Here is a 21,433-nt window from a genome sequence, read left to right on the forward strand (position 1 = left end):
GGCCCACGGCAGGGTGTTTAGCACACAGGCCCTAATTATCCCAACTGCCTGGCTCGCGGCAGTCCTGACAAATGGATCACAGATGTTGAAGGCCCACGGTAAGATGTTTCGCATACAGGCCCTAACTCTCCCAACTGCCTGGCCCTTGGCAGGCCTGACTAATGGATCACAGATGCTGAGGGCCCAGGGCAGGGTGTTTCGCACACAGGCCCTAACTCTCCCAACTGTCTGGCCCTTGGTAGGCCTGACTAGTGGATCACAGATGCTGAAGGCCCACTGCAGGTGTTTAGTACACAGGCCTTAAGTCTCCCACTGCCTGGCTCTTGGCAGGCCTGACTAGGGATCAAAGAACTCTTTTCAGGTGGGCTTCTAGGCAACCACGACTGATAGATCAGAACCGAAACCTGTTTCCTTTCTAATGAAACTCAGATCTGAATTACTGAACAGGCAAATCTTGTTCAAGGGAAAAGGACCAATGCGTGCAATAAATTCCATCTATGTTGACTACAGGGAGGCCAATTCTGAAAATGTATTTTCTATTTGATCAAATAAGGGGAAGCCTCAGGAGATCTTGTGGCACATACTGTGAGAAAATGGTATAATCATTGAGCTGGAACTGGAAGTCCTGCTCTGCTCTGGGCAAAATGACTAACTTCCTTATTCTGCATGGGGCATTATTATGCATGTTAAGTGATCTTAAGTAAGTGAGTGGATTAGTGAGGGTTCTTTAGAGGGACAGAACAGGATAGACTATGTGTGAAACGGAGTTTTTTGTCTGTTTCTGAGATGGAGTCTCACTCTGTTGCCCAGGCTGGAGTGCAATGACGGGATCTTGGCTCACTGCAACCTCTGCCTCCCAGGCTCTTAGGCCCCCGTGTCCTCCAGGGTCTTGTCAACCATCCCACCTCACTCATAGCATGCTCTCTCCTCGAGCAAACTTGTCAGACTCATGGCTTCTATTACTGCCTCTGTACTGAGAATGTTTAGTAGTAAGCAACATGTCGAATATGCAAAATGATCACATATGAACCAAGGACACCGTGTAAAGGGGACAGTGGAGGAAGGAAGAAAAAACACTGATGGGCCGGGCGAGGTGGCTCATGCCTGTAATCCCAACACTTTCAGAGGCCGAGGCGGGCAGATCACCCAAGGTCAGGAGTTCGAGAACAGCCTGGCCAACATGGTGAAACCCCATCTCTATTAAAAATACCAATAAAATAGCTGGGTGTGGTGGCTCGTGCCTGTAATCCCAGCCACTTAGGAGGCTGAGTCAGGAGAATCACTTGAACCCAGGAGGCGCAGGTTGCAGTGAGCTGAGATCTTGCCACTGCACTCCAGCCTGGGCAACAAGACAGAAACTCCATCTTAAAAAAAAAAAAAATGTTGGCAGCTCCACGCGCTGGGTGCTTGCTCTGGAATTATCCTCCTTAATCCTCATAACAACCCTATGAAGTAGGTACTATTGTTAGCCCAGTTCTGTGGATGAGAAGTCCATCTCATCTGCAAATCTACAGAGTAAGAACAAAAAGCCAGGAGAGGTGGCTCATGCCTGTAATCCCAGCACTTTGGGAGGCTGAGGTGAGTGGATCACCTGAGGTCGGGAGTTCAAGGCCAGCCTGGCCAACATGCTGAAATCCTGTTTCTACTAAAAATACAAAATTAGCTAGGCATGGTGACACGCACCTGTAATCCCAGCTATTTGGGAGGCTGAGGCAGCAGAACTGCTTGAACTTGGGAGGCGGAGTTGCAGTGAGCCAACATCGTGTCACTGCACTCCAGCCCTGGGTGACAGAAAAAAAAGATTAGCTGGGCATGGTAGCAGGTGCCTGTAATCCCAGCTACTTGGGAGGCTGAGGCAGGAGAATTGTTTTAATTCGGGAGGCAGAGGTTGCAGTGAGCGGAGATCACACCACTGCACTCCAGTCTGGGCGACAAGAGCAAAACTTCATCTTAAAAAAACAAACAGGCCGGCTGTGGTGGCTCACGCCTGTAATCCTAGCACTTTGGGAGGAGGATTACAGCTCTTGAACTCCTGACCTCAGATGATTGAGGTCAGGAGTTCAAGACCAGCCTGGCCATAATGGTGAAACCCTATCTTTAAAAAAAAACAACAAACCACTTGGGTTCCCCAGACAGTCCTGCTGTATGACTATGGGCAAGTTAACTTACCACCTCAAGGCCTGGACTTCTTATCCACAGAACTGGGCTAAGAATAGTACCTACTTCATAGGGTTATTATGAGGATCAAGGAGGATAATTCCAGAGCAAGCACCCAGCGCGTGGAGTTGCCCACATGATTTATGACTGTCTCTGTTGCCACTTACAGGGGTAAAGAAGCAATGGGCAGGTGTAAGATTAAACTAAGAAATGGCAGTTTGGATTCAGGTTTTGGAAATACACACAGGCAGTGGACTTCTGGGGTCTGTTTGTCAAGCGCATTCCTAACTGGAGAATGCAGATGTCATGGGGCGGTGAGCCTAGGAGAGGCAGCCCCGTCTGAAGGCTGCTGCTCTCCTTCTAGCCATCTGGATGACCTTGTGGGCACCTGACGGGGTACATTCGGCAAGTGGCCGGCCAGGACGCCCATTCCTGAAATAGCTGCCCTGCAGTGTGGGAGGTGCCGGTGGATGAGAATGTTAAACAACTTGAAGCCTGGCAAGGAAAAGGTCACCTCTGGGGCTGTGTGTTCGGGGAGGGAACACAATTGTCAGAGGAAGGAGTCTGAGTCCCTAAGAAGTCTATGGAGCTGCCCTTAGCACTGTGCAGCTTGCCAGGTCCTGGGCTACACTCCACAGGCTCCAAAGTCGGACCGGTGGCGGCGGAAGTGGTGTCTGGAGCCAGCTTGCACAGGCTCGTGAGAGCCAATTGTTAAGTTTTCAGGAATTTTGCCAGCTGCTTCTTTCTTACACACAGTCATTATTAAAAACTAAGTTATATAAACTTATGATGAAATTATATTAAAAGACTCAAACTCATCACCTTCTAATTATTTAACTATATTTTACTAGTATTTATTCATTTGAGGATATTTATGTCTGTTGCATCTATATGGTGGAAATATACAACTCTGTTCAGTGATGCCGTGTTGGTAGTTTCAAATTGGTCATGGTGGAAGTATTTACACCAAAATCAGTAAATATTACAAGTCAGCATACACACACACACACACACACACACACAGACACACACACACACACACACACACCCCACTGGAGCTGGTTGTTTTTTTTTTTTGAGACGGAGTTTCACTCGTTACCCAGGCTGGAGTGCAATGCCGTGATCTCGGCTCACCGCAACCTCCGCCTCCTGGGTTCAAGCAATTCTCCCGCCTCAGCCTCCCGAGTAGCTGGGACTACAGGCACGAGCCACCATGCCCAGCTAATTTTTGTATTTTTAGTAGAGACGGGGTTTCACCATGTTGACCAGGATGGTCTTGATCTCTTGACCTCGTGATCCACCCATCTCGGCCTCCCAAAGTGCTGGGATTACAGGCGTGAGCCACCGCGCCCAGCCTTTTGCTGGGGGTGCTAGTTTTGTTGTTGTTGTTTTTTTAAAGATGGGGTTTCACCATGAAGGCAAGGCTGGTCTTGAACTCCTGACCTCAGATGATCCACCCACCTCGGCCTCCCAAAGTGCTAGGATTACAGGCGTGAGCCACCGCGCCCGGCCCTCTGGAGCTGGTTGTTAAACATTTACCAGTGCCTCACTGGACAAACTGATTTCTTTTTTTTTTTTTCCTTCTCCCAAGACAGCGTCTCACTCTGTCACCCAGGCTGGAGGGCAGTGGCGCCATCTCGGCTCACTGCAACTTCCACCTCACCTTAGCCTCCTGAGTAGCTGGGATTACAGGTGCGCATCACCATGCCTAGCTAGTTTTTGTATTTTTAAGAGAGATGGGGTTTTGCCATGTTGGCCAGGCTGGTCTTGAACTCCTGACCTCAGGTGATCTGCCAGCCTTGGCCTCCCAAAGTGCTGGGATTACAGGCATGAGCCACCGTACCCAGACCAGACAAACTGATTTCTAGGAAGTTTATTCTTAGTCATTTCTTGTGAGTTTCAGTATTAGCCATCTGCCCAGATAAACAGGGCCTGAGTTCCACGCAGGTTTTTGGGTCCCCCAGTCCAATATCCAAGTGAGCTGCCTTCTATGTTCAAATCTCACTAGTCCTACCCCGGCCAGAGATGAGAATGATGGCGGCCATTATTCATCACTTAACACACGTTGTGTCCACCTTCAGCTGAGTTTTTTTTTTTTTTTTTGAGAGAAACAGTTGTACTCTGCCACCCAGGCTAGAGTGCAGTGGTGCGATCTCGGCTCAGTGCAACCTCCACCCACCTAGTTCAAGCGATTCTCCTGCCTCAGCCTCTCTATTAGCTGGAATTACAGGTACACGGCACCACACCTGGCTAATTTTTGTATTTTTAGTAGAGAATGGGTTCACCATGTTGGCCAAGCTGGTCTTGAACTCCTGAGCTCAAGTGATCCACCTGTCTCAGCCTCCCAAAAATGCTGGGATTACAGGCATGAGCCACCGTGCCCGGCTAGCTGAGTATTTTTTAACCAGGATGACATTACCATCAGGTTGGTTCTAAGCTGTTGCTCTACCCATTTTACAGATGAAAAAGTGAACCACAGAGAAGTCTGGAAACTCTCCCAAGGCAACCAGCTAGGACAACTTGGAGACCTCAGGGAACCACTAGCTCTACAGATGAAGAATAATCTGATCATCTGATAAGGGAATTTAATTAAGTGATTCAGTTGCCACCCCTTCATGCCGCCAACACTGACTTCAGCTTACAACCACCACAGGGCATCGTTTCAGTGTGGTTTTATTGTTCTTAGTCACAGACAATAAAACTGTGGACTCACAAAACGTGGCCTATCCTAGGTCTTTAGGAGACTTTTTTTTTTTTTTTTTTTTTTTTTTTAAGACGGCGTTTCACCATGTTGGTCAGGCTGGTCTTGAACTCCCGATCTCAGGTGATCCGCCCGCCTTGGCCTCCAAAGTGCTTGGATTACAGGTGTGAGCCACCATGCCCGGCATTAGGAGACTTTTATGAGTAAGAAGACTGTTCTAGAGTTAACAATCCACATTTCAGTTGATGTAGGGCTTCTAACTCAATCTATTAGGGTTTGAGATCCAACTATGAAACTAGCTCCTTTCAAGCCCTGGCCAACTCCCATGAGAGCTAAAGCTTAGAGGGTTAAAATTACTTGTCAAAAGTTACATAGTTTGGGCCAGGTGCAGTGGCTCCGGCCTGTAAACCCAGCACTTTGGGAGGCTGAGGCGGGCAGATCACAAGGTCAGGAGTTCAAGACCAGCCTGGCCAACATGGTGAAACCCTGTCTCTACTAAAAATAGAAAAATTAGCCGGAGGAGTGGCGAGTGCCTGTAGTCCCAGCTACTCGGGAGGCTGAGGCAGGAGAATCATTTGAAGGGAGGCAGAAGTTGCAGTGAGTCGAGATCATACCACTGTACTCCAGCCTGGTAACAGAGCAAGACTCTGTCTCAAAAAAAAAAAAAAAGTTACATAGTTTGTAAGAGGTGAAGACAGAATATTCACCTGACTGATTCCCGAGCCCCTGCTCCAGGGAGAAGCATATGATAGACTATTAGGCTGCTAGTAAAAAAAAAAAAAAAAAAACACCTTGGGAGAAAGGATGGTCAGAGGGTACAAGGCCTCAATCAAACAGGAGGAATAAGTCTTTTCTCTGAGATGTATTGTACAGCATGGTGAATGTAGTAATAATGTGCTATACATTTCAAAGTCACTAAGTGTAAATTTCAAATGTTCTTGCCACAAAAATTAGTATTTGAGGTAACAGATATATATATATATTTTTTTTTTGAGAGAGAGTTTTGGTCTTGTTGCCCAGGCTGGAGCGCAGTGATGAAGTCTTGGCTCACTGCAACCTCCACCTCCTGGGTTCAACTGATTCTCCTGCCTTAGCCTCTGGAGTAGCTGGGATTACAGGCGCGCCACCACACCCAGATAATTTTTTTGAATTTTTAGTAGAGACAGGGTTTCTTCATGTTGGTCAGGCTGGGACCCGCCTCAGCCTCCCAAAGTGCTAGGATTACAGGCTTGAGTAACAGATATGTTAATTAGCTTGATTTAATTTTTCTAAATTGTATTCATAAATCATCAATCACTTTGGTTTTTGGTTTCTTCTTTTTTTGCTTTTTTTTTAAGCACTATTTTTTGCTGTTGTTGTTTAAGATGGAGTCTGGCTCTGTCACCCAGGCTGGAGTGCAGTGGCACGATCTCGGCTCACTGCAATCTCTGCCTCCTGGGTTCAAGCGATTCTCCTGCCTCAGTCTCCTGAGTAGCTGGGACTACAGGCACCCACCACCACGCCCGGCTAATTTTTTTGCATTTTTAGTAGAGACAAGGTTTCACCTTGTTGGCCAGGCTGATCTAGAACTCCTGACCTCAAGTGATCCACATGCCTTAGCCTCCCAAAGTGCTGGGATTATAGACATGAGCCACCGCGCCCGGTGGTTCGTTTTCTCTCTTTCTCTCTCTCTCTCTTTCTCTCTCTCTCTCCCACCCTCCGTCTTCCTTTCGAGAAGGGGGTTCTATCACGTTGGCCAGGCTGGACCCAAACTCCTGACCTCAAATGATCTGCCTGCCTAGGCCTCCCGAAGTGCTGGGATTACAGGCTTGAGCCACTGCACCCTGCCTTTGTTTCTTTTTTAAGAGATGGGAATTTCACTATATTGCCCAGGCTGGTCTTAAACTCCTACACTCAAGCAATCCTCCCACATTGGTCTCCCAAAGTGCTGTAATTACCAGCAATGGCCCATAACATGTAACACATAAGCATATACAATGGTAATCTGCCAATTTACAATTTAAAAATATCTTATAGAAGAGAAAAATGCCCTAAAGTACTAAGTAACAATTGAAGGCAAAAAAATAACTATTTTATCAATTCTTTTCTTTTTTTTTGAGACAGTCTCACTCTGTCGTCCAGACTAGAGTACAGTGGCGCCATCTCAGCTCACTGCAACCTCCGATTCCCGGGTTCAAGCAATTCTCCTGCCTCAGCCTCCTGAGTAGCTAGGACTACAGGCATGTGCCACCATGCCTGGCTACTTGTTCTGTATTTCAGTAAAGACAGAGTTTCACCATATTGGTCAGGCTGGTCTTGAACTCCTGACCTTGTGATCCACCTGCCTTGGCCTCCCAAAGTGCTGGGATCACAAGTGTGAGCTACCTCTCCTGCTCCACTGTGAAAGTTTTAAAAAAGCATAAAGCTTCTGTACTTCAGGAAGATACTATAGGAGTTTTTTAAAAGGCATAAGTCTTCTAGAAGATACTAGAGGAGAATAGCTTCACAATCTTGGGATAGGAAAAGATTTATTACATAGGACACGGAAATCATAAACATAAAAAATATGTTGGCTGAGCACGGTGGCTCACACCTGTAATCCCAGCACTTTGGGAGGCCAAGGCAGGCAGATCACCTGAAGTCAGAGGTTTGAGACCAGCCTGGCCAACATGGTGAAAACCCATCTCTACTAAAAATACAAAAATTAGCCGGGGGTGGTGGCGCGTGCCTGTAATCCCAGCTACTCGGGAGGCTGAGGCAGGAGAATTGCCTGAACCCAGGAGGTGGAGGTTGCGGTGAGCCGAGATCACGGCATTGCACTCCAGCCTGGGTAACAAGAGTAAAACTCCGTCTCAAAAAAAAAAAAAAAGAAAGAAAGAAAGAAAGTGGCAAACATGCTGATAAATCTACTTGAAAAAAAATGAGGAAGCTTAGAATTCTCACCAGAACTAAAATATATGGACTAACAACATGAAAGATGGGAGAAATAATGTGTTTCTTATATTTTAAGAAGGATAAATAAAATGATGAGTTTTAAACTTTGTAAAGTCAAGTTAAGAATTTAATTTCTCCTTCCCTTCCCTTTTATAAGGTCTTTTAGGCTGACTGATGGTGCTTTGGACACCATGGTAACCTCTGTGACCTGCACGGACACTCCAGATGAGTTCCTGGAAAATCTGAAGTAACAGGAAGACCATGAAAAGAGGAAGAAAAGATCAACCCCTGTGGCACCTACTTTACTTTGAGACATTCTCTACCGTTCCTTAATCCTGCCTCAATTGACAAGGCCATTGGACTTTGTGACCAACCTTGGCCAACCTCTTGATTCCACACCCTATGACCCCCTCCCAGCTTACAAAAAAAACCACCCTAAACTGTAACTTCTATAACTTTTCACTGCCTTCCCGACAACCTATAAAACCAACTCCTATCCCGCTGCCCTCCGCTGACTCTCTTTTCAGACTCAGCCCACCAGCACCCAGGTGAATAAACAGCCATGTTGCTCATACAAAGCCTGTTTGGCGGTGGGGGTGGGGTAGGTCTCTTCATTCAGAGTGCACATTTTAATGGCTTCCCTTTTTCTCTTGTTTTCTTCTTTTTTTTTATTTTAAAAATACAATCAGGAGAATGTCTCTTCTTTTATTTTCCTTCTGATACAGGATCTTGCTCTGTCACCCAGGCTAGAGTTCAGTGGTGTGATCATAGCTTACTGCTGCCTTGACCTTCTGAGCTCAAAGGATCCCCCTGCCTCAGGCTCCTGAGTAGCTACAGGTGTGTGCCATCACACCTGGCTAATTGTTTTTTCAATTTTGGTAGAGACAGGGTCTTACTACATTGCCCAGGCTGGTCTCAAACTCCTGGCCTCAAGTGATCCTCCTGCCTCAGCTTCTCAAAGTGCTGGGATTATAGATGTGGATCCCCAAGTCTGAATTTAATTTCTAAACAAGTAGAAATAGAACATAAAATTTACATACCCATTAAGGGAGGAAGAGGAGAATAAAGAAATCTTGACTGATTCTATAGAAGGCTTAAAAGGATGTGAAAAGCAGCAAAAGGTGGCCAGGCGTGGTAACATGGGAGTATAGTCCCAGCTACTTGGGAGCCTGAGGTGGGAGGGTCCCTTGACCTAGATGTTTGAAGTTGCAGTGACCTATGATCACACTACTCACTGCACTCCAACCTGGCCAATGGAGCAAGACCTTGTCTCTAAAAAAACAAAAAAACATAAAAAATTTAAAAGGCCAGGGGCAGTGGCTCACGCCTGTAATCCCAGCATTTTGGGAGGCTGAGGCGAGCAGATAACGAGGTCAGGAGATTGAGATCATCCTGGCCAACATGGTGAAACCCCATCCCTACTAAAAATACGAAAATTAGCTGAATGTGGTGGCGAGTGCCTGTAATCCCAGCTACTCAGGAGACTGAGGCAGGAGCATCACTTGAATCCAGGAGGCAGAGATTGCAGTGAGCCGAGATTGCACCACTGCACTCCAGCCTGGTGACAGAATGAGACTCCGTCTCAAAAATAAATAAATAAATAAAATAATAAAAAAAGAAGCAAAAGAAAAGTGTGGCAAATAGTAAGTCCAAAATAAAGTGGTAGAAATGAGGCTGGGGATGGTGGCTCACGCCTGTAATCCCAGCACTTTGGGAGGCAGAGGCGGGTGGATCACCTACGGTCGGGAGTTTGAGACCAGCCTGATCAACACGGAGAAAACCCGTCTCTACTAAAAATACAAAAATGAGTCGGGCGTGGTGGCACATGCCTGTAATCACAGCTACTTGGGAGGCTGAGGCAGGAGAATCACTTGAACCTGGGAGGCGGAGGTTGTGGTGAGCTGAGATCACCCCACTGCACTCCAGCCTGGGCTACAGAGTGACACTGCATCTCAAAAAATAAAAAAGAAAGAAAGAAAAAATAATAAAATGATAGAAATGTAAAAAATGTTCAGCAATCTCTATAAATGTGAACAGTGTAAATATGTTTATTAAAGACAGATTTTCAAAGTATGCTACAAAGCCAAAACTCAGCTATGTTGTGGATAGACGTAAAACACGTGACAGAAAAAAAAGTCAAAGGCATGAAATAAGTCATATCAGGCAAATAACAAGCAATGTAAAGCTGGTGTAGCAATATATAATAATTCAAAATAAATCTTAAGGCAAAAAGCAAATTTAGGTATGAAGAGAATCATTATTTAATGATAAAAGGAGTAATTTACTAGAAAAATACAAAAGGCATGAGCATAACACTTAACAAAACTTCAAAATCTACCTAGCACAAATTGATGGAATTACCAAGAGAAATAAACACATTCACAATCACACTGGGCAACCTCAACAGCTTTCTTAGAAACAAGCAGCTTATCAAAACTTTTAATAACAGGGCTGCACATGGTGACTCATGCCTGTAATCCCAGCACTTTGGGAGGCTGAGGCAGGTGGATCATGAGGTCAGGGGTTTGAGACCAGTCTGGTCAACACAGTGAAACCCCCTCTCTACTAAAAAAAAAAAAAAAAAAAAAAAAAAAAAAAAAATTAGACAGGTGTGGTGCTGTGCGCCTGTAATTCCAGCTACTCAGGAGGCTGAGGTAGGAGAATCGCATGGACCCAGGAGGCGGAGGTTGCAGTGAGCCAAGATTGTGCCATTGCACTCCAGCTTGGGAAAGTGTGAGAGACTTTCAAACAAACAAAAAGCAAACATATAAGAACATAGATTTCAGTGGCGTTACTTGGGAGGCTGAGTTGGAAGGATTGCTTGAGCCCAGGAGGTCAAGGCTGCAATGAGCTGTGATCATACCACTGCACTCTAACAAGTCTACCAACAAAAAAACATTGGCTCCCACCTGTAATCCTAACACTTTGGGAGGCTGAAGTGGGAGGATCACTTGAGTCCAGGAGTTCAAGACCAGCCTGGGCAACACAACACACCAAGACCTTGTCTCTGCTAAAAACAAAACAACAACAAAAAGAATACCGAGGGCCAGATGCAGAGGCTCGGGCCTGTAATCCCAGCACTGGGAGGCTGAGGTGGACGGATCACCTGAGGTCTGGAGGTGGAGACTAGCTTGGCCAACGTGGCCAAACCTCGTCTCTAATAAAAATACAAAAAGTAGCTAGGCGTGATGGTGCACACCTGTAATCCCAGCTACTAGGGAGGCTGAGACAGGAGAATCGCTTTACTCCAGGAGGTGGAGGTTGTGGTAAGCTGAGATCAGGCCACTGCACTCCAGCCTGGGTGATAGAGTGAGACCCTACGTCAAACAACAAAACAAAAACACCTGGACCTTACAAATTTGACCACACACTGGACCACCAAAGAAGAGTCAGTAAATCCCAAAGAGGACATATTATAAACTCACAAAGACTTCCCTTGGCCAAAACTTCAGTCAGTCTCCTCTGAGACCACTGCCTCCCTAGGCCTGACCTCAGGCTTCCCTCTCTATCTTTGTAGAATCCAATTTGAGCAAATGACCTGCTAAGTCACTTTAACAAAATCTGGGCCAGGCTCAGTGGCTTGTGGCTGTAATCCCAGCTCTGTGGGAGGCCAAGGAGGGTGGATCAGCCTGGGCAACATGACAAAACCCCATCTCTACAAAAAATACAAAAAAATTAGTCGGGTCTACGGGCGCACGCCTGTGGTCCCAGCTACTCGGAGGCTGAAGCAGAAGGATTGCCCGAGTCCTGTTGGTCGAGGCTACAGTGAGCCGAGCTTATTGTGCCACTGCACTCCAGCCTGGGTGACAGAGTGAGAGCCTGTCTCAATAAAAAAGAGAAAAAGGCAGGCAGGAAGGAGGGAAGGTGGGAAGGAGGGAAAGCAGGCAGGTGGGCAAGCAGGTAGGCCCCAACCTTAGTATCTGACCCCCTTGATATTTTATCACCCTGGCCTGCCTTTAGCAATAATGCTATCAGTCAGTTTAGCCAGAACAGAAGCCCTTTCATCCTGAATGTTTCTTTTTAGTAGTTTTCCATCCACTGACACCCAACCCCCACTCCTTGGTTACAGATCCCCACCTGTCCTTTTCGGAGTTGGAGTGAGTCCACTCTCCCCCAACTACAAGACCCGATCACAGCGGTCCCTATACCTATCACCATCGCTCACCTTGGATAAAAATCTGCCTTGCCATCTTTAACAAGTGTCATGAATCATTTTTTCTTTAGCAAGACCTAGTGCAATGAAATATAAAATCACTATAAAAAAGACAGCTCCTAAATTCTGTGTGTTTGTAACTTAAAAATACGCTCACATTAGAACACTAGGAAGATGGCGGAGCAAGAGCAAAGAAAAAAATCGCTTTGGTTTCAGAAAATCTCCTAAAAAAGAGGAAAGCTTATCAAGCCCTGAAAGCAACCCAAGCAAAGCAGGAACTTTCCGCAAAGGAGGAGCAGAGGAAAGGAAAAGGGCCAGATTTAAACGACTGGAATCATTCCTACCTGAGTCCTGGCAGCAGAAACGTGACAAGGTGCGTCTCAGACGACAATAAGTGAAACTTCACGCCTTGGAATTTCCAGATCAACATTCCTCGGCCTTTGTCGTAGGCATTGAAAGGATCGATGCGTGAGTTTACTGGTGCAGAGAACCATGGCAAGACTTTGCCTAAAGAACATTTTTGGAGGAGTCTATGTAAAAGTCACTCCCCAGAACCTAAAAATGCTGTGTATAGTGGAAACTTACATGACCTGGGGATTTCCAAATCTGAAATATATCCGGGAACTCATTTTGAAACATGAACAAGCCGAGGTCAAGAATAAGGCCATTCCTCCGACAGACAACACAGCGACTGAGGAGCACCTGGGGAAGTTTGGTGGCATTTCCTTGCAAGGCCTCATTCATGAAATTGCTTTCCCAGAGAAGCATTTCCAGGAGAAGCATTTCCAGGAGATTACATGGTTCCTGCGCCCTTTCCACCTCTCAGTGGCCCGTCCTGCTACCAAAAATAGAGCGGGCTTCCTCAAGGAGATGGGCACACCTGGCTATCGGCGTGAACGCGTCAATCAGCTCATCTGCCAGCTGAACCAGACCCAGGTGCCAAACTGCAGTCAATTTTCATCAGTGACGTGGAAGCATGTGTTTTTGTTTTTTGGGGGAATTTTTATCAAGTACCATCAGAGAAGATTATTTCCTGCTTTATCTTCAAAAACTGGAAATGAAGGGTCAAAGACAAGACAGTAGATGGCCGGGCGTGGTGGCTGACGCCTGTAATCCCGGCGCTTTGGGAGGCCGAGGCAGGCAGATGATCTGAGGTACAGAGTTCGAGACCAGCCTGACCAACATGGAGAAACGCCGTCTCTACTAAAAATACAGAAATTACCCAGGTGTGGTGGCGCATGCCTGTAATCCCATCTACTCGGGTGGGGCGGAGGCAGGAGAATCGCTTGAACCCGGGAGGCGAAGGTTGCCGTAAGCCAAGATCGTGCCATTGCACTCCAGCCTGGGTAACAAGAGCGAAACTCCGTCTCAAAAAAACAAGAAAAAAAAAAAAAAGAAAAAGAAAATATGGTCGCTTCCGGAAGTCAGGGCGCGGGGCCGGAAGCTGAACGAGGGGCCGGAAGCTGAACGAGGGGCGACGCGGACCTCTTTGCGGGGGTGGCGGTTGTTGGGGACGTCGAGGCGGCGGCGACTCTGCGCCCCCGGCTCCGGATGGGGACAGGGCCGGGGCACTCCTGCAGGCCTCGCGGGCGGCTGGACATGAACCACGGCTTCGTGCACCATATCCGACGGAACCACATCGCCCGGGGCGACTGCGACAAGAAGGTGAAACAAGCGGCCAAGGAGAAGGTGAGGACGCGGCACACGCCCTCGCCGACTGGACCCCGCGAGCCAGAGCTGCGGGTGTACCTGCGGCGACCCCGAGATGTCTCTGCCCACCCACGCAGCCCAGACGACGACGAGTGGGGTGAAAGCAGCAGTAGTGGAGGCTCCGAGCTCTTCTGCATGGAGTACGAGGCAGACAGTGGAGAGGTCACATCAGTTATGGTGTATCGGAGTGAGGAGTTGTCAGCTCGCAAGCCTCTGGATCCACCCATGCGAGAAGCCCTCCAGTTGCACATCCAGGAGGAGATTGCAATGCGCCGGAGCCGACACTGACATTCACTGCACTTGGAAGAATTCTGCCCAGTGAGCTCATACTTAGTTTGGGGTACCAGGACCAGTTTGTCTGATCTTGAGACCCTCACAGCTGCTGCATCCATAGGGTGTTGCAGGACTACACCTGGCCTGCCTTGCAGTCATTCTTTGTTATATGTTGACCCATTTGCCCAGCCTGATATTCTGGAATTTTTTTTTTTTGAGAATTTTGTGTGGCTAACGTGGTGTTCTAACAGCAGAGACTCCAGGGAGAACCAGGATTTATGAAGCCTCATGCCCACATGGGGCTTTCTCACCAAGGTCATATGCCTGACTGCTGCTGCTCCACTCAGCTGCATGAGCCATGTTTGCTATTTTATGGTTCTTCTGTGCTTTTGCTCATTTCTGCACATGTATTCATAGACCTTTTTTTCAGCCCTTTTTGTTTGTTCCTTTCTCTCATTTTTTTGCCTCAGGTAAAATCCATCAGTTCTCCTCCCCCTTCAACATGACTGTGTACCTCCAGCTGCTCAGGACTTTGGAGGGGGTGGGGGGGGGCGGTTCTGGGGATCTACCCTTCTAACAAACTCTCCAGGTAATTCTGATACCAATAAAGTGGGAGACCTCCAAAAAAAGAGACGGTAGCTGATATTCATGGCAAGCGCCTCTCATCACGTCCACTTCAAGGAAAAATTCCAGCGTTTTCTACGTTGGCTGCCACCTCGTCTGAAATCAGCACATTCCATGGAGGAAGGAGTCCTGCTTTGTTGTATCTTCTATCCTAGGGTTTAATGTTGGTGAATGAGTAACTCTAGCATTTGTACAAGGCTCCCTAAGACTCCTGCGGCAGTCGACCAAACCCAGGGACATAATTGAATCTGGAGATTCCTGGGGCCTTGTTTTGAAAAAGACTTGAAATATACATAGGATGCATCCAAGTCACTGCACCAAAAGAAAAAAAAAAAAAAAAAAGAGGCTGGTCCGAAGGTAGTGAGTCATCATCTCAATTGACTGTTCACAGTCAGTTACAGATCAAACGCCTGTTCTACCCTTTCCCCCCTTCTCACTACTGCACTTGACTAGTCTTTAAAAATGAAAATATATACACACATAGGAAGAAAGGCACAAAAATAAATGTTCACTTATTTTTGCCAATATATACATATGTATATTTATATTAATTATTGGGACAATTTGGGAAAACAAAAATTAGCTGGGCATGGTGGCATGCTCCTGTAATCCCAGCTACTTGGGAGGCTGGGACAGGAGAATTGCTTGAACCCGGGAGGCAGAGGTTGCAGTGAACCGAGATCAAGCCTCTGCACTCCAGCCTGGGCGAGAGAGCAAGACTCCATCTCAAAAAAAAAAAAAAAAAAAAAGAAGATCAAGATTACATTCTCAATTAGAAAACTGCAATTTGGTTCCACCACATCCTGACAACTACTGTATAGTTTTCTCTATGCTTTCATTTCCCCTTCCTCATTCCTTTATTGAACATAAAGTAGCTGGTATCTGTGCACACACACAAAAAGTAACAGATGCTTGTTACGTGATATTCAAATCCCACAAAAATGTATAAAGAAGAAATTGAGAGTCCTGAGGTAGGGAGTCCTTCCTTCCTTCCTTCTTTCCTTCATTCTTTCATTCTTTCTATTTTTCTTCTTTTTTGAGACAGGGCCTCACTTTGTCACCTAGGCTGGACTGCAGTGACAAATATGGCTGCAGCGTCAACCTCCTGGCCACAAACAATCCTCCCTTCTTGGTCTCCAAAGTGCTGGGATTACAGGCATGAGTTACCTCACCTGGCCAATCCACAGTTTTGAAATATCGGTTGACACATTCATTTCCCCACGTTTCCCAGTGGACTGAGGTCCTCTCAGGAAAGGAAAGTGCCCTCTTGTCCATCCCTGGGTCAGGGCATGTCACAGGGGTTCAGTAAACTGGTGCAGTGTAGGCTAGGCTCAGTGGCTCATGCCTGTAATCCCAGCACTTAGGGAGGTCGAGGTGGGCGGATCACTTGAGGTCAGGAGTTTGAGACCATCTTGGCCAACACGGCAAAGCCCCGTCTCTACTGAAAATACAAAAATTAGCCGAGTGTAGTGGTGAGTGCCTGTAATCCCAGCTACTCAGGAGGTTGAGACAGGAGAATTGCTTGAACCCAGGGGTGGAAGTTGCAGTGAGCCAAGATCATGCCACTGCACTCCAGTCTGGGTGACAGAGCAAGACTCTTGTCTTAAAAAAAAAAAAAACCAACCAACTGGTACAGTGTATGTAGATGTGAATGATTCAGTGATATTAACACCACCTGCAGCAGGTCTCCTCAATGTGTGCCAGGCACTGTTCTAAGCATTTTATCTGCATGAGTTCATTTAACCCTCAGAACTACCCTAGGAGTAGGTGCTGTTATTATCCACATTTTGTAGATGAGGAAACTGAGGCCCAGAGAGGTTAGCTGACTTGCCTAGGCAATGAGACCTTGAATCATACAAATTATTTCTGCAAATTGGATGGAATCTGTATACTCTAGGAATCTGCTGCCAACATGGTAATGTTGCACCTCATTCTTTTTAATGGCTTTTAATCATTTCTCCTGGCCCCACCTCTGGCTCTCTGGTATTTATTGGATAAAGCTATGTTGCTCAGGCTGGCCTCAAACTCCTGCGGTCAAGCCATCCTCCTGCCTCAGCCTCCCAAGGTGCTGGGATTACAGGTGCGTGCCACTGCGAATGGCTCCTGGCTGTCTAGTTTTATTAATAATAGGAATTCTTAGGATTAACTTAAGTGATGAGAGAGAAAATTTCAAGAAGTTAAATAGCATTTCAAAATCTTGCAAATTTGCTTCTGAACCCCACTGATGTCCATTTTCCACAGCTAAAATCAGAATAGCTTTTGTGCTCTTTGTTGAAGGAGTCTGGGGGGTTGGATGCCCTGCATGATGACTCAGGTGAATGAATGCTGTGTCCCCCAGCCTCCTACCCTCAGTACAGGCTTGTGAAGGTAGGCTGGGACTGGGTCATCTTAGTTCGGGATGGGTGGTTTAAACAACAGAATTGGCCGGGTGTGGTGGCTCATGCCTGTAATCCCAGCACTTTGGGAGGCCGAGGAGGGCGGATTGCTTGAGGTCAGGAGTTCAAGACCAACCTGGCCAACATGGTGAAACCTTGTCTCTATTACAAATACAAAAACTAGCTGGGCATGGTGGTACACATCTATAATCTCAGCTACTCAGGAGGCTGAGGCAGGAGAATCGCTTGAACCTGGGAGACAGAGGTTGGAGTGAGCTGAGACCACTGCACTCCAGCCTGAGCGACAGAGTGAGACTCCATCTCCAAAAAAAAAAAAGAAAACGAAAAAACATTCAGTCCATAGCAGCCACTAAGTGTGAGTTGGGTCTGGCTGTGGGCAGCAGAGAACCTGTTTGGTGGAGGGAGGGGACAACGCAAGGGCGCAGAGGTAGTGACAATTCAGGACAACGCTGCGTTTAGGGATCCTGGGGAGAGGGAAAGAGCAGAGGAGAGGAGAGGGAGCGAAGGCCATGGACTGTTAGAGTTGATTGTGGGTGGCATGGAAGCTCCTGCGGGTATCTGAGCTGCTCAGGGCTGGGCTTGAGGAGGACAGTGCTGGAAGCAGCAGGTGGGCAGATGGGGTGGGGGAGGGGGCACAGACAGCTGGCAGGGAAATAAGTTTGGAGAATACCATAAATAGTTCTGCTGCCAACGCCTCTCCCACAGCTCTCTCTTCCTATTCTCCCATTTCGAATCATGGCTGTGCCATTCTTCCAGCCCCAGGGATGCAAGTCTGAGTCACTCTGACTCCTCCCCTGACTGTGCCCCATGTCCAACCAGCTACAATTCCTGCTGATTCTATCTCCTCCACACCGTCTCTGGAGTCCTGCCCCTCTTGGGGGTTCTGCCTGGACCCTGTGTCAGGCCTGTCCCTGGCTCAGGAACTCATCTCCCTTCCCCAGGCTCCATCCCAACACCCTCTCACTACTTTTGCCAGATGTTATGTCTGCCTGCACACCACAAAATGAATGTCCTGGAGTGCTGGCTGTAATCCTAGCACTTTGGGAGGCCAAGGTGGGAGGATCACTTGAGCCTAGGAGTTTGAGAACAGCCTGGGCAACGTGCTGAAACCCTGTCTCTACAAAAAAATACAAAAATTAGCCAGGCATGCACCTGTAGTCCCAGCTACTCAGGAGACTGAGGTGAGAGGATTGCTTGAGCCCGGAGGTTGAGGCTGCAGTGACTTGAGATTGCACCACTACACCACAGCACTCCAGCCTGGGCAACAGAGTGAGACCTTGTCTCAAAAAAAAAAAAAAAAAAAAGGCTGGTGTGGTGGCTTGTGCCAGTAATTCCAGCTACTTGGGAGACTGAGCCAAGAGAATCGTTTGAACCCAGGAGGGATGGCTGCAGTGAGCTAAGATCATTCAGTGGCACTCCAGCCTGGGCAACGGAGCAAGACTCCATCTCAAAAAAAAAAAGGAAGCTGGGCGCAGTGGCTCATGCCTGTAATTCCAGCACTTTGGGAGGCCGAAGTGGGTGGATCACCTGAGGTCAGAAGTTCGAGACCAGCCTGGCCAACATGGGGAACCCCGTCTCTACTAAAAATACAAAAATTATCCGAATGTGGTGGCACACGCCTGTAATCCCAGCTACTCAGGAAGCTGAGGCAGGAGAATCACTTGAACCCAGGAGGCAGAGGTTGCAGTGAGTCAAGATCACACTACTGCACACCAGCCTGAGCAACAGAGCAAGACTCTGTCTCAAAAAAAAAAAAGAGACCAGGCGCGGTGGCTCACGCCTGTAATCCCAGCACTTTGGGAGGCCGAGGTGGGTGGATCACGAGGTCAAGAGATCGAGACCATCCTGGTCAACATGGTGAAACCCCATCTCTACTAAAAATACAAAAAAAAATTAGCTGGGCATGGTGGTGCATGCCTGTAATCCCAGCTACTCAGGAGGCTGAGGCAGGAGAATTGCCTGAACGCAGGAGGTGGAGGTTGCGGTGAGCCAAGATTGTGCCATTTCACTCCAGCCTGGGTAACAAGAGCAAAACTCCGTCTCCAAAAAAAAAAAAAAAAAAAAAGAAATGTGGGTCCCTGACCACTCCCAGCTGTCCTGTCCAGCCTCCCTCAAGACCTCAGAGCTTTTTGAAGAGGCAGCTAGATGGATGCTTCTCCCCCAGGCTCCAGGGGCTTCTGCATCCGAGGTGCTTTTCTCCATGCCAGATGCTTCAAGTGTCATCTACACTCCTCTTGGGACACTTTCTTTTTCTTTTCTTTTTTTTTTGAGATGTAGTCTTGCTCTGTTGCCCAGGTTGAAGTGCAGTGGTGCCATCTCTGCTCACTGCAACCTCTGCCTCCTGGGTTCAAGCAATTCTCTGACTCAGCCTCCCGAGTAGCTGGGATTACAGGCATGTGCCACCATGCCTGGCTAATTTTTGTATTTTTAGTAGAGACGGGGTTTCACCATCTTTGCCAGGCTGGTCTTGAACTCCTGAACTCGTGATCCACCTGCCTCAGCCTCCCAAAGTGCTGGGATTACAGGTGTGAGCCACCGCACCCAGCTGACACTTTCCTCTTGTGCCTGGGTTTATGGTGATTGTATACATGTGTGTCTGGCTCTCAGAGGGTGGGGAAGGAGTGACACAAATGTTTGTGGTTCCACAGGGAACTTTCACGTGACCTAAATTCAATGACAAATTGGAGTTTGATTGAAAATGTGGAGGGGAGGGAATGTTCAATTCCACTGACCCCAGACGGGAGAATCTGAGGCCCTTCCCTTTATACACCATCTTTCTCTGCAGCAGCTCTCAGGGCCAACAGCTACCACCACCAGGAATTCCAGACCAGCACAGTAAATAGGGGCTGCAGTTTCTCCCTTTTTCTCCTTAAAAAAGTACTAGAGGGGCTGGGTGCGGTGGCTCATGCCTGTAATCCCAGCTACTTGGGAGGCTGAGGCAGGAGAATCGCTTGAATCTGGGAGGCAGAGGTTGCAGTGAGCTGAGATCGTGCCAACGCACTCCAGCCTGTAGACAGAGGGAGACTCTGTCTCAAAAAAAAGGAAAAAAAAAAAGTAATAGAAAAAAAATTAGCCGGCCATGGTGGCATGTTCCTGTAGTCCAAGCTACTCAGGAGGCTAAGGTGGGAGGATCACTCAAGCAAGGGAGGTCAAGGCACAGGGAGCCGTGATCATGCCACTGCACTCCAGCCTGGGTAACAAGAGTGAGACCCTGTCTCGAAAGCAAACAAACAAACAAACCAGTAATGGAATACGAGCCAGGTATGTCGATTTGAACTGGAGTTTTACTGCTTGCCAGCAGTGTGACATTGAGCAAGTGTGGTAACCCCTGCGAGTCAGTGGAACTGACATTGGCTGCCTCACCCAACAGGGATCGTACAGGAAAGGCTGGCATGGAGCCGGGGGCCTGGAGGCAGGCAGTGAGGAGCAGTTGAAAGATTGTGCCTCAATTGCCCCCAGCTGCTGCTGTGCTCACGAGGAACACAAGTGCTCCCTCTCTGATCCCTCAGCAGGCAAAGGAGAGACTCTGGAACACACCTACAGTGCTGCCTCCGGCCAGGCCTCTGAGATCCTAGTCCACCGTGCAGAAAGGGCAAGCCCTTGGTTGGGGGAGGGGGGCAGCAATTTCATTACCACCATTTCAGAGGTGGCAAGATGGGTGTCTGGCATACATAAGTCTATTATTTGGACCAGAAGAATCCTCAGGGGTTCTGAATTCCAGTTTATAGGTGTGAACACTGAGATCCAGGCACCTGATAATACCAGGTTGGCAGGAAAGCCAAATGCCAGAGGCTTCCATGGTCTGCATTTGTGTTTGGAGCAAGATAATTCCAAGCAGAGTCAAAGGGATAAGGGGTCTTTCTGGCACTAGCTGGCCCAAGACCGGATCTTTGACAGAGGCCTCAGACTCTGGGGGGCCCAAAAGCAGCCCTCCCTTGGGCCCAGCCTTCCGGATCCCAGGCCCAGAGCAGTGGCTCTGCCAGGCTAGGACTCGGTGAGGGGAGCTTTGAAGTCAGTAGTTGAAGGTCACCTTCCTGGTCCAGCTCCACCTGGCAATGTTGACAGTGAGACAGTGGAGGGAGGGCTGAGAGCGCAGGGCAGAAAGGTCGCTCCTATTTGGAGTGAATTGGTGTGACTGGGAAAGCCAGGAAGGGGAAGAGGTCAGGTTTTCCCAAATAAAACCCAGCCCTCAGCTGGTGTCTTAGTTTAAGAAAACGAATGAAGAGAGAAACTTTGGTTGTCTGTGGCAGAACTAATTACAACTATCTTTTGTGGCTGGGTGCAGTGGCTCACACCTGTAATCCCAGAAGGCCAAGGCGGGAGGATCATTTGTGCTTAGGAGTTTGAGACCAGCCTGGGCAACATAGTGAGACCCCCATCTCTGTTTTTAATTAAAAAAAAAATCTTTTGTATGCAAACAGGCAAGAATGGAACTGTTTCTGCTATGGCTGCTTAACTACTCTAGGGTCTTAGAAAACAATACCCCAAAATGCAGTCCTCAGGAGC

The 21,433-nt window shown here is 47.8% G+C and overlaps 1 protein-coding gene and 1 long non-coding RNA gene across 2 annotated transcripts in view; one reads left to right on the forward strand and one right to left on the reverse strand.

The window, feature by feature from the left end:
• LOC135274827 (uncharacterized) overlaps nucleotides 1-13,304 on the reverse strand; it is a 46,506-nt gene extending 33,202 nt beyond the window's left edge. The window contains exon 1 of the long non-coding RNA XR_010342555.1: nucleotides 12,269-13,304. This is a non-coding gene — a long non-coding RNA (uncharacterized LOC135274827). The remainder of the gene's footprint in view (nucleotides 1-12,268) is intronic.
• Nucleotides 13,305-13,475: 171 nt separating this feature from the next.
• On the forward strand, nucleotides 13,476-13,922 carry LOC105724952 (UPF0561 protein C2orf68-like). Its single transcript, XM_064375821.1, has one exon. The coding sequence runs from the start codon at nucleotides 13,476-13,478 to the stop codon at nucleotides 13,920-13,922; it is 447 nt and encodes a 148-aa protein (XP_064231891.1).
• Nucleotides 13,923-21,433: the final 7,511 nt, after the last annotated feature.

This window comes from Aotus nancymaae, unplaced genomic scaffold, assembly GCF_030222135.1.
Source record: "Aotus nancymaae isolate 86718 unplaced genomic scaffold, 86718_ANA_hifiasm-v0.15.2.pri h1tg000014l, whole genome shotgun sequence".
Taxonomy (NCBI): domain Eukaryota; kingdom Metazoa; phylum Chordata; class Mammalia; order Primates; family Aotidae; genus Aotus; species Aotus nancymaae.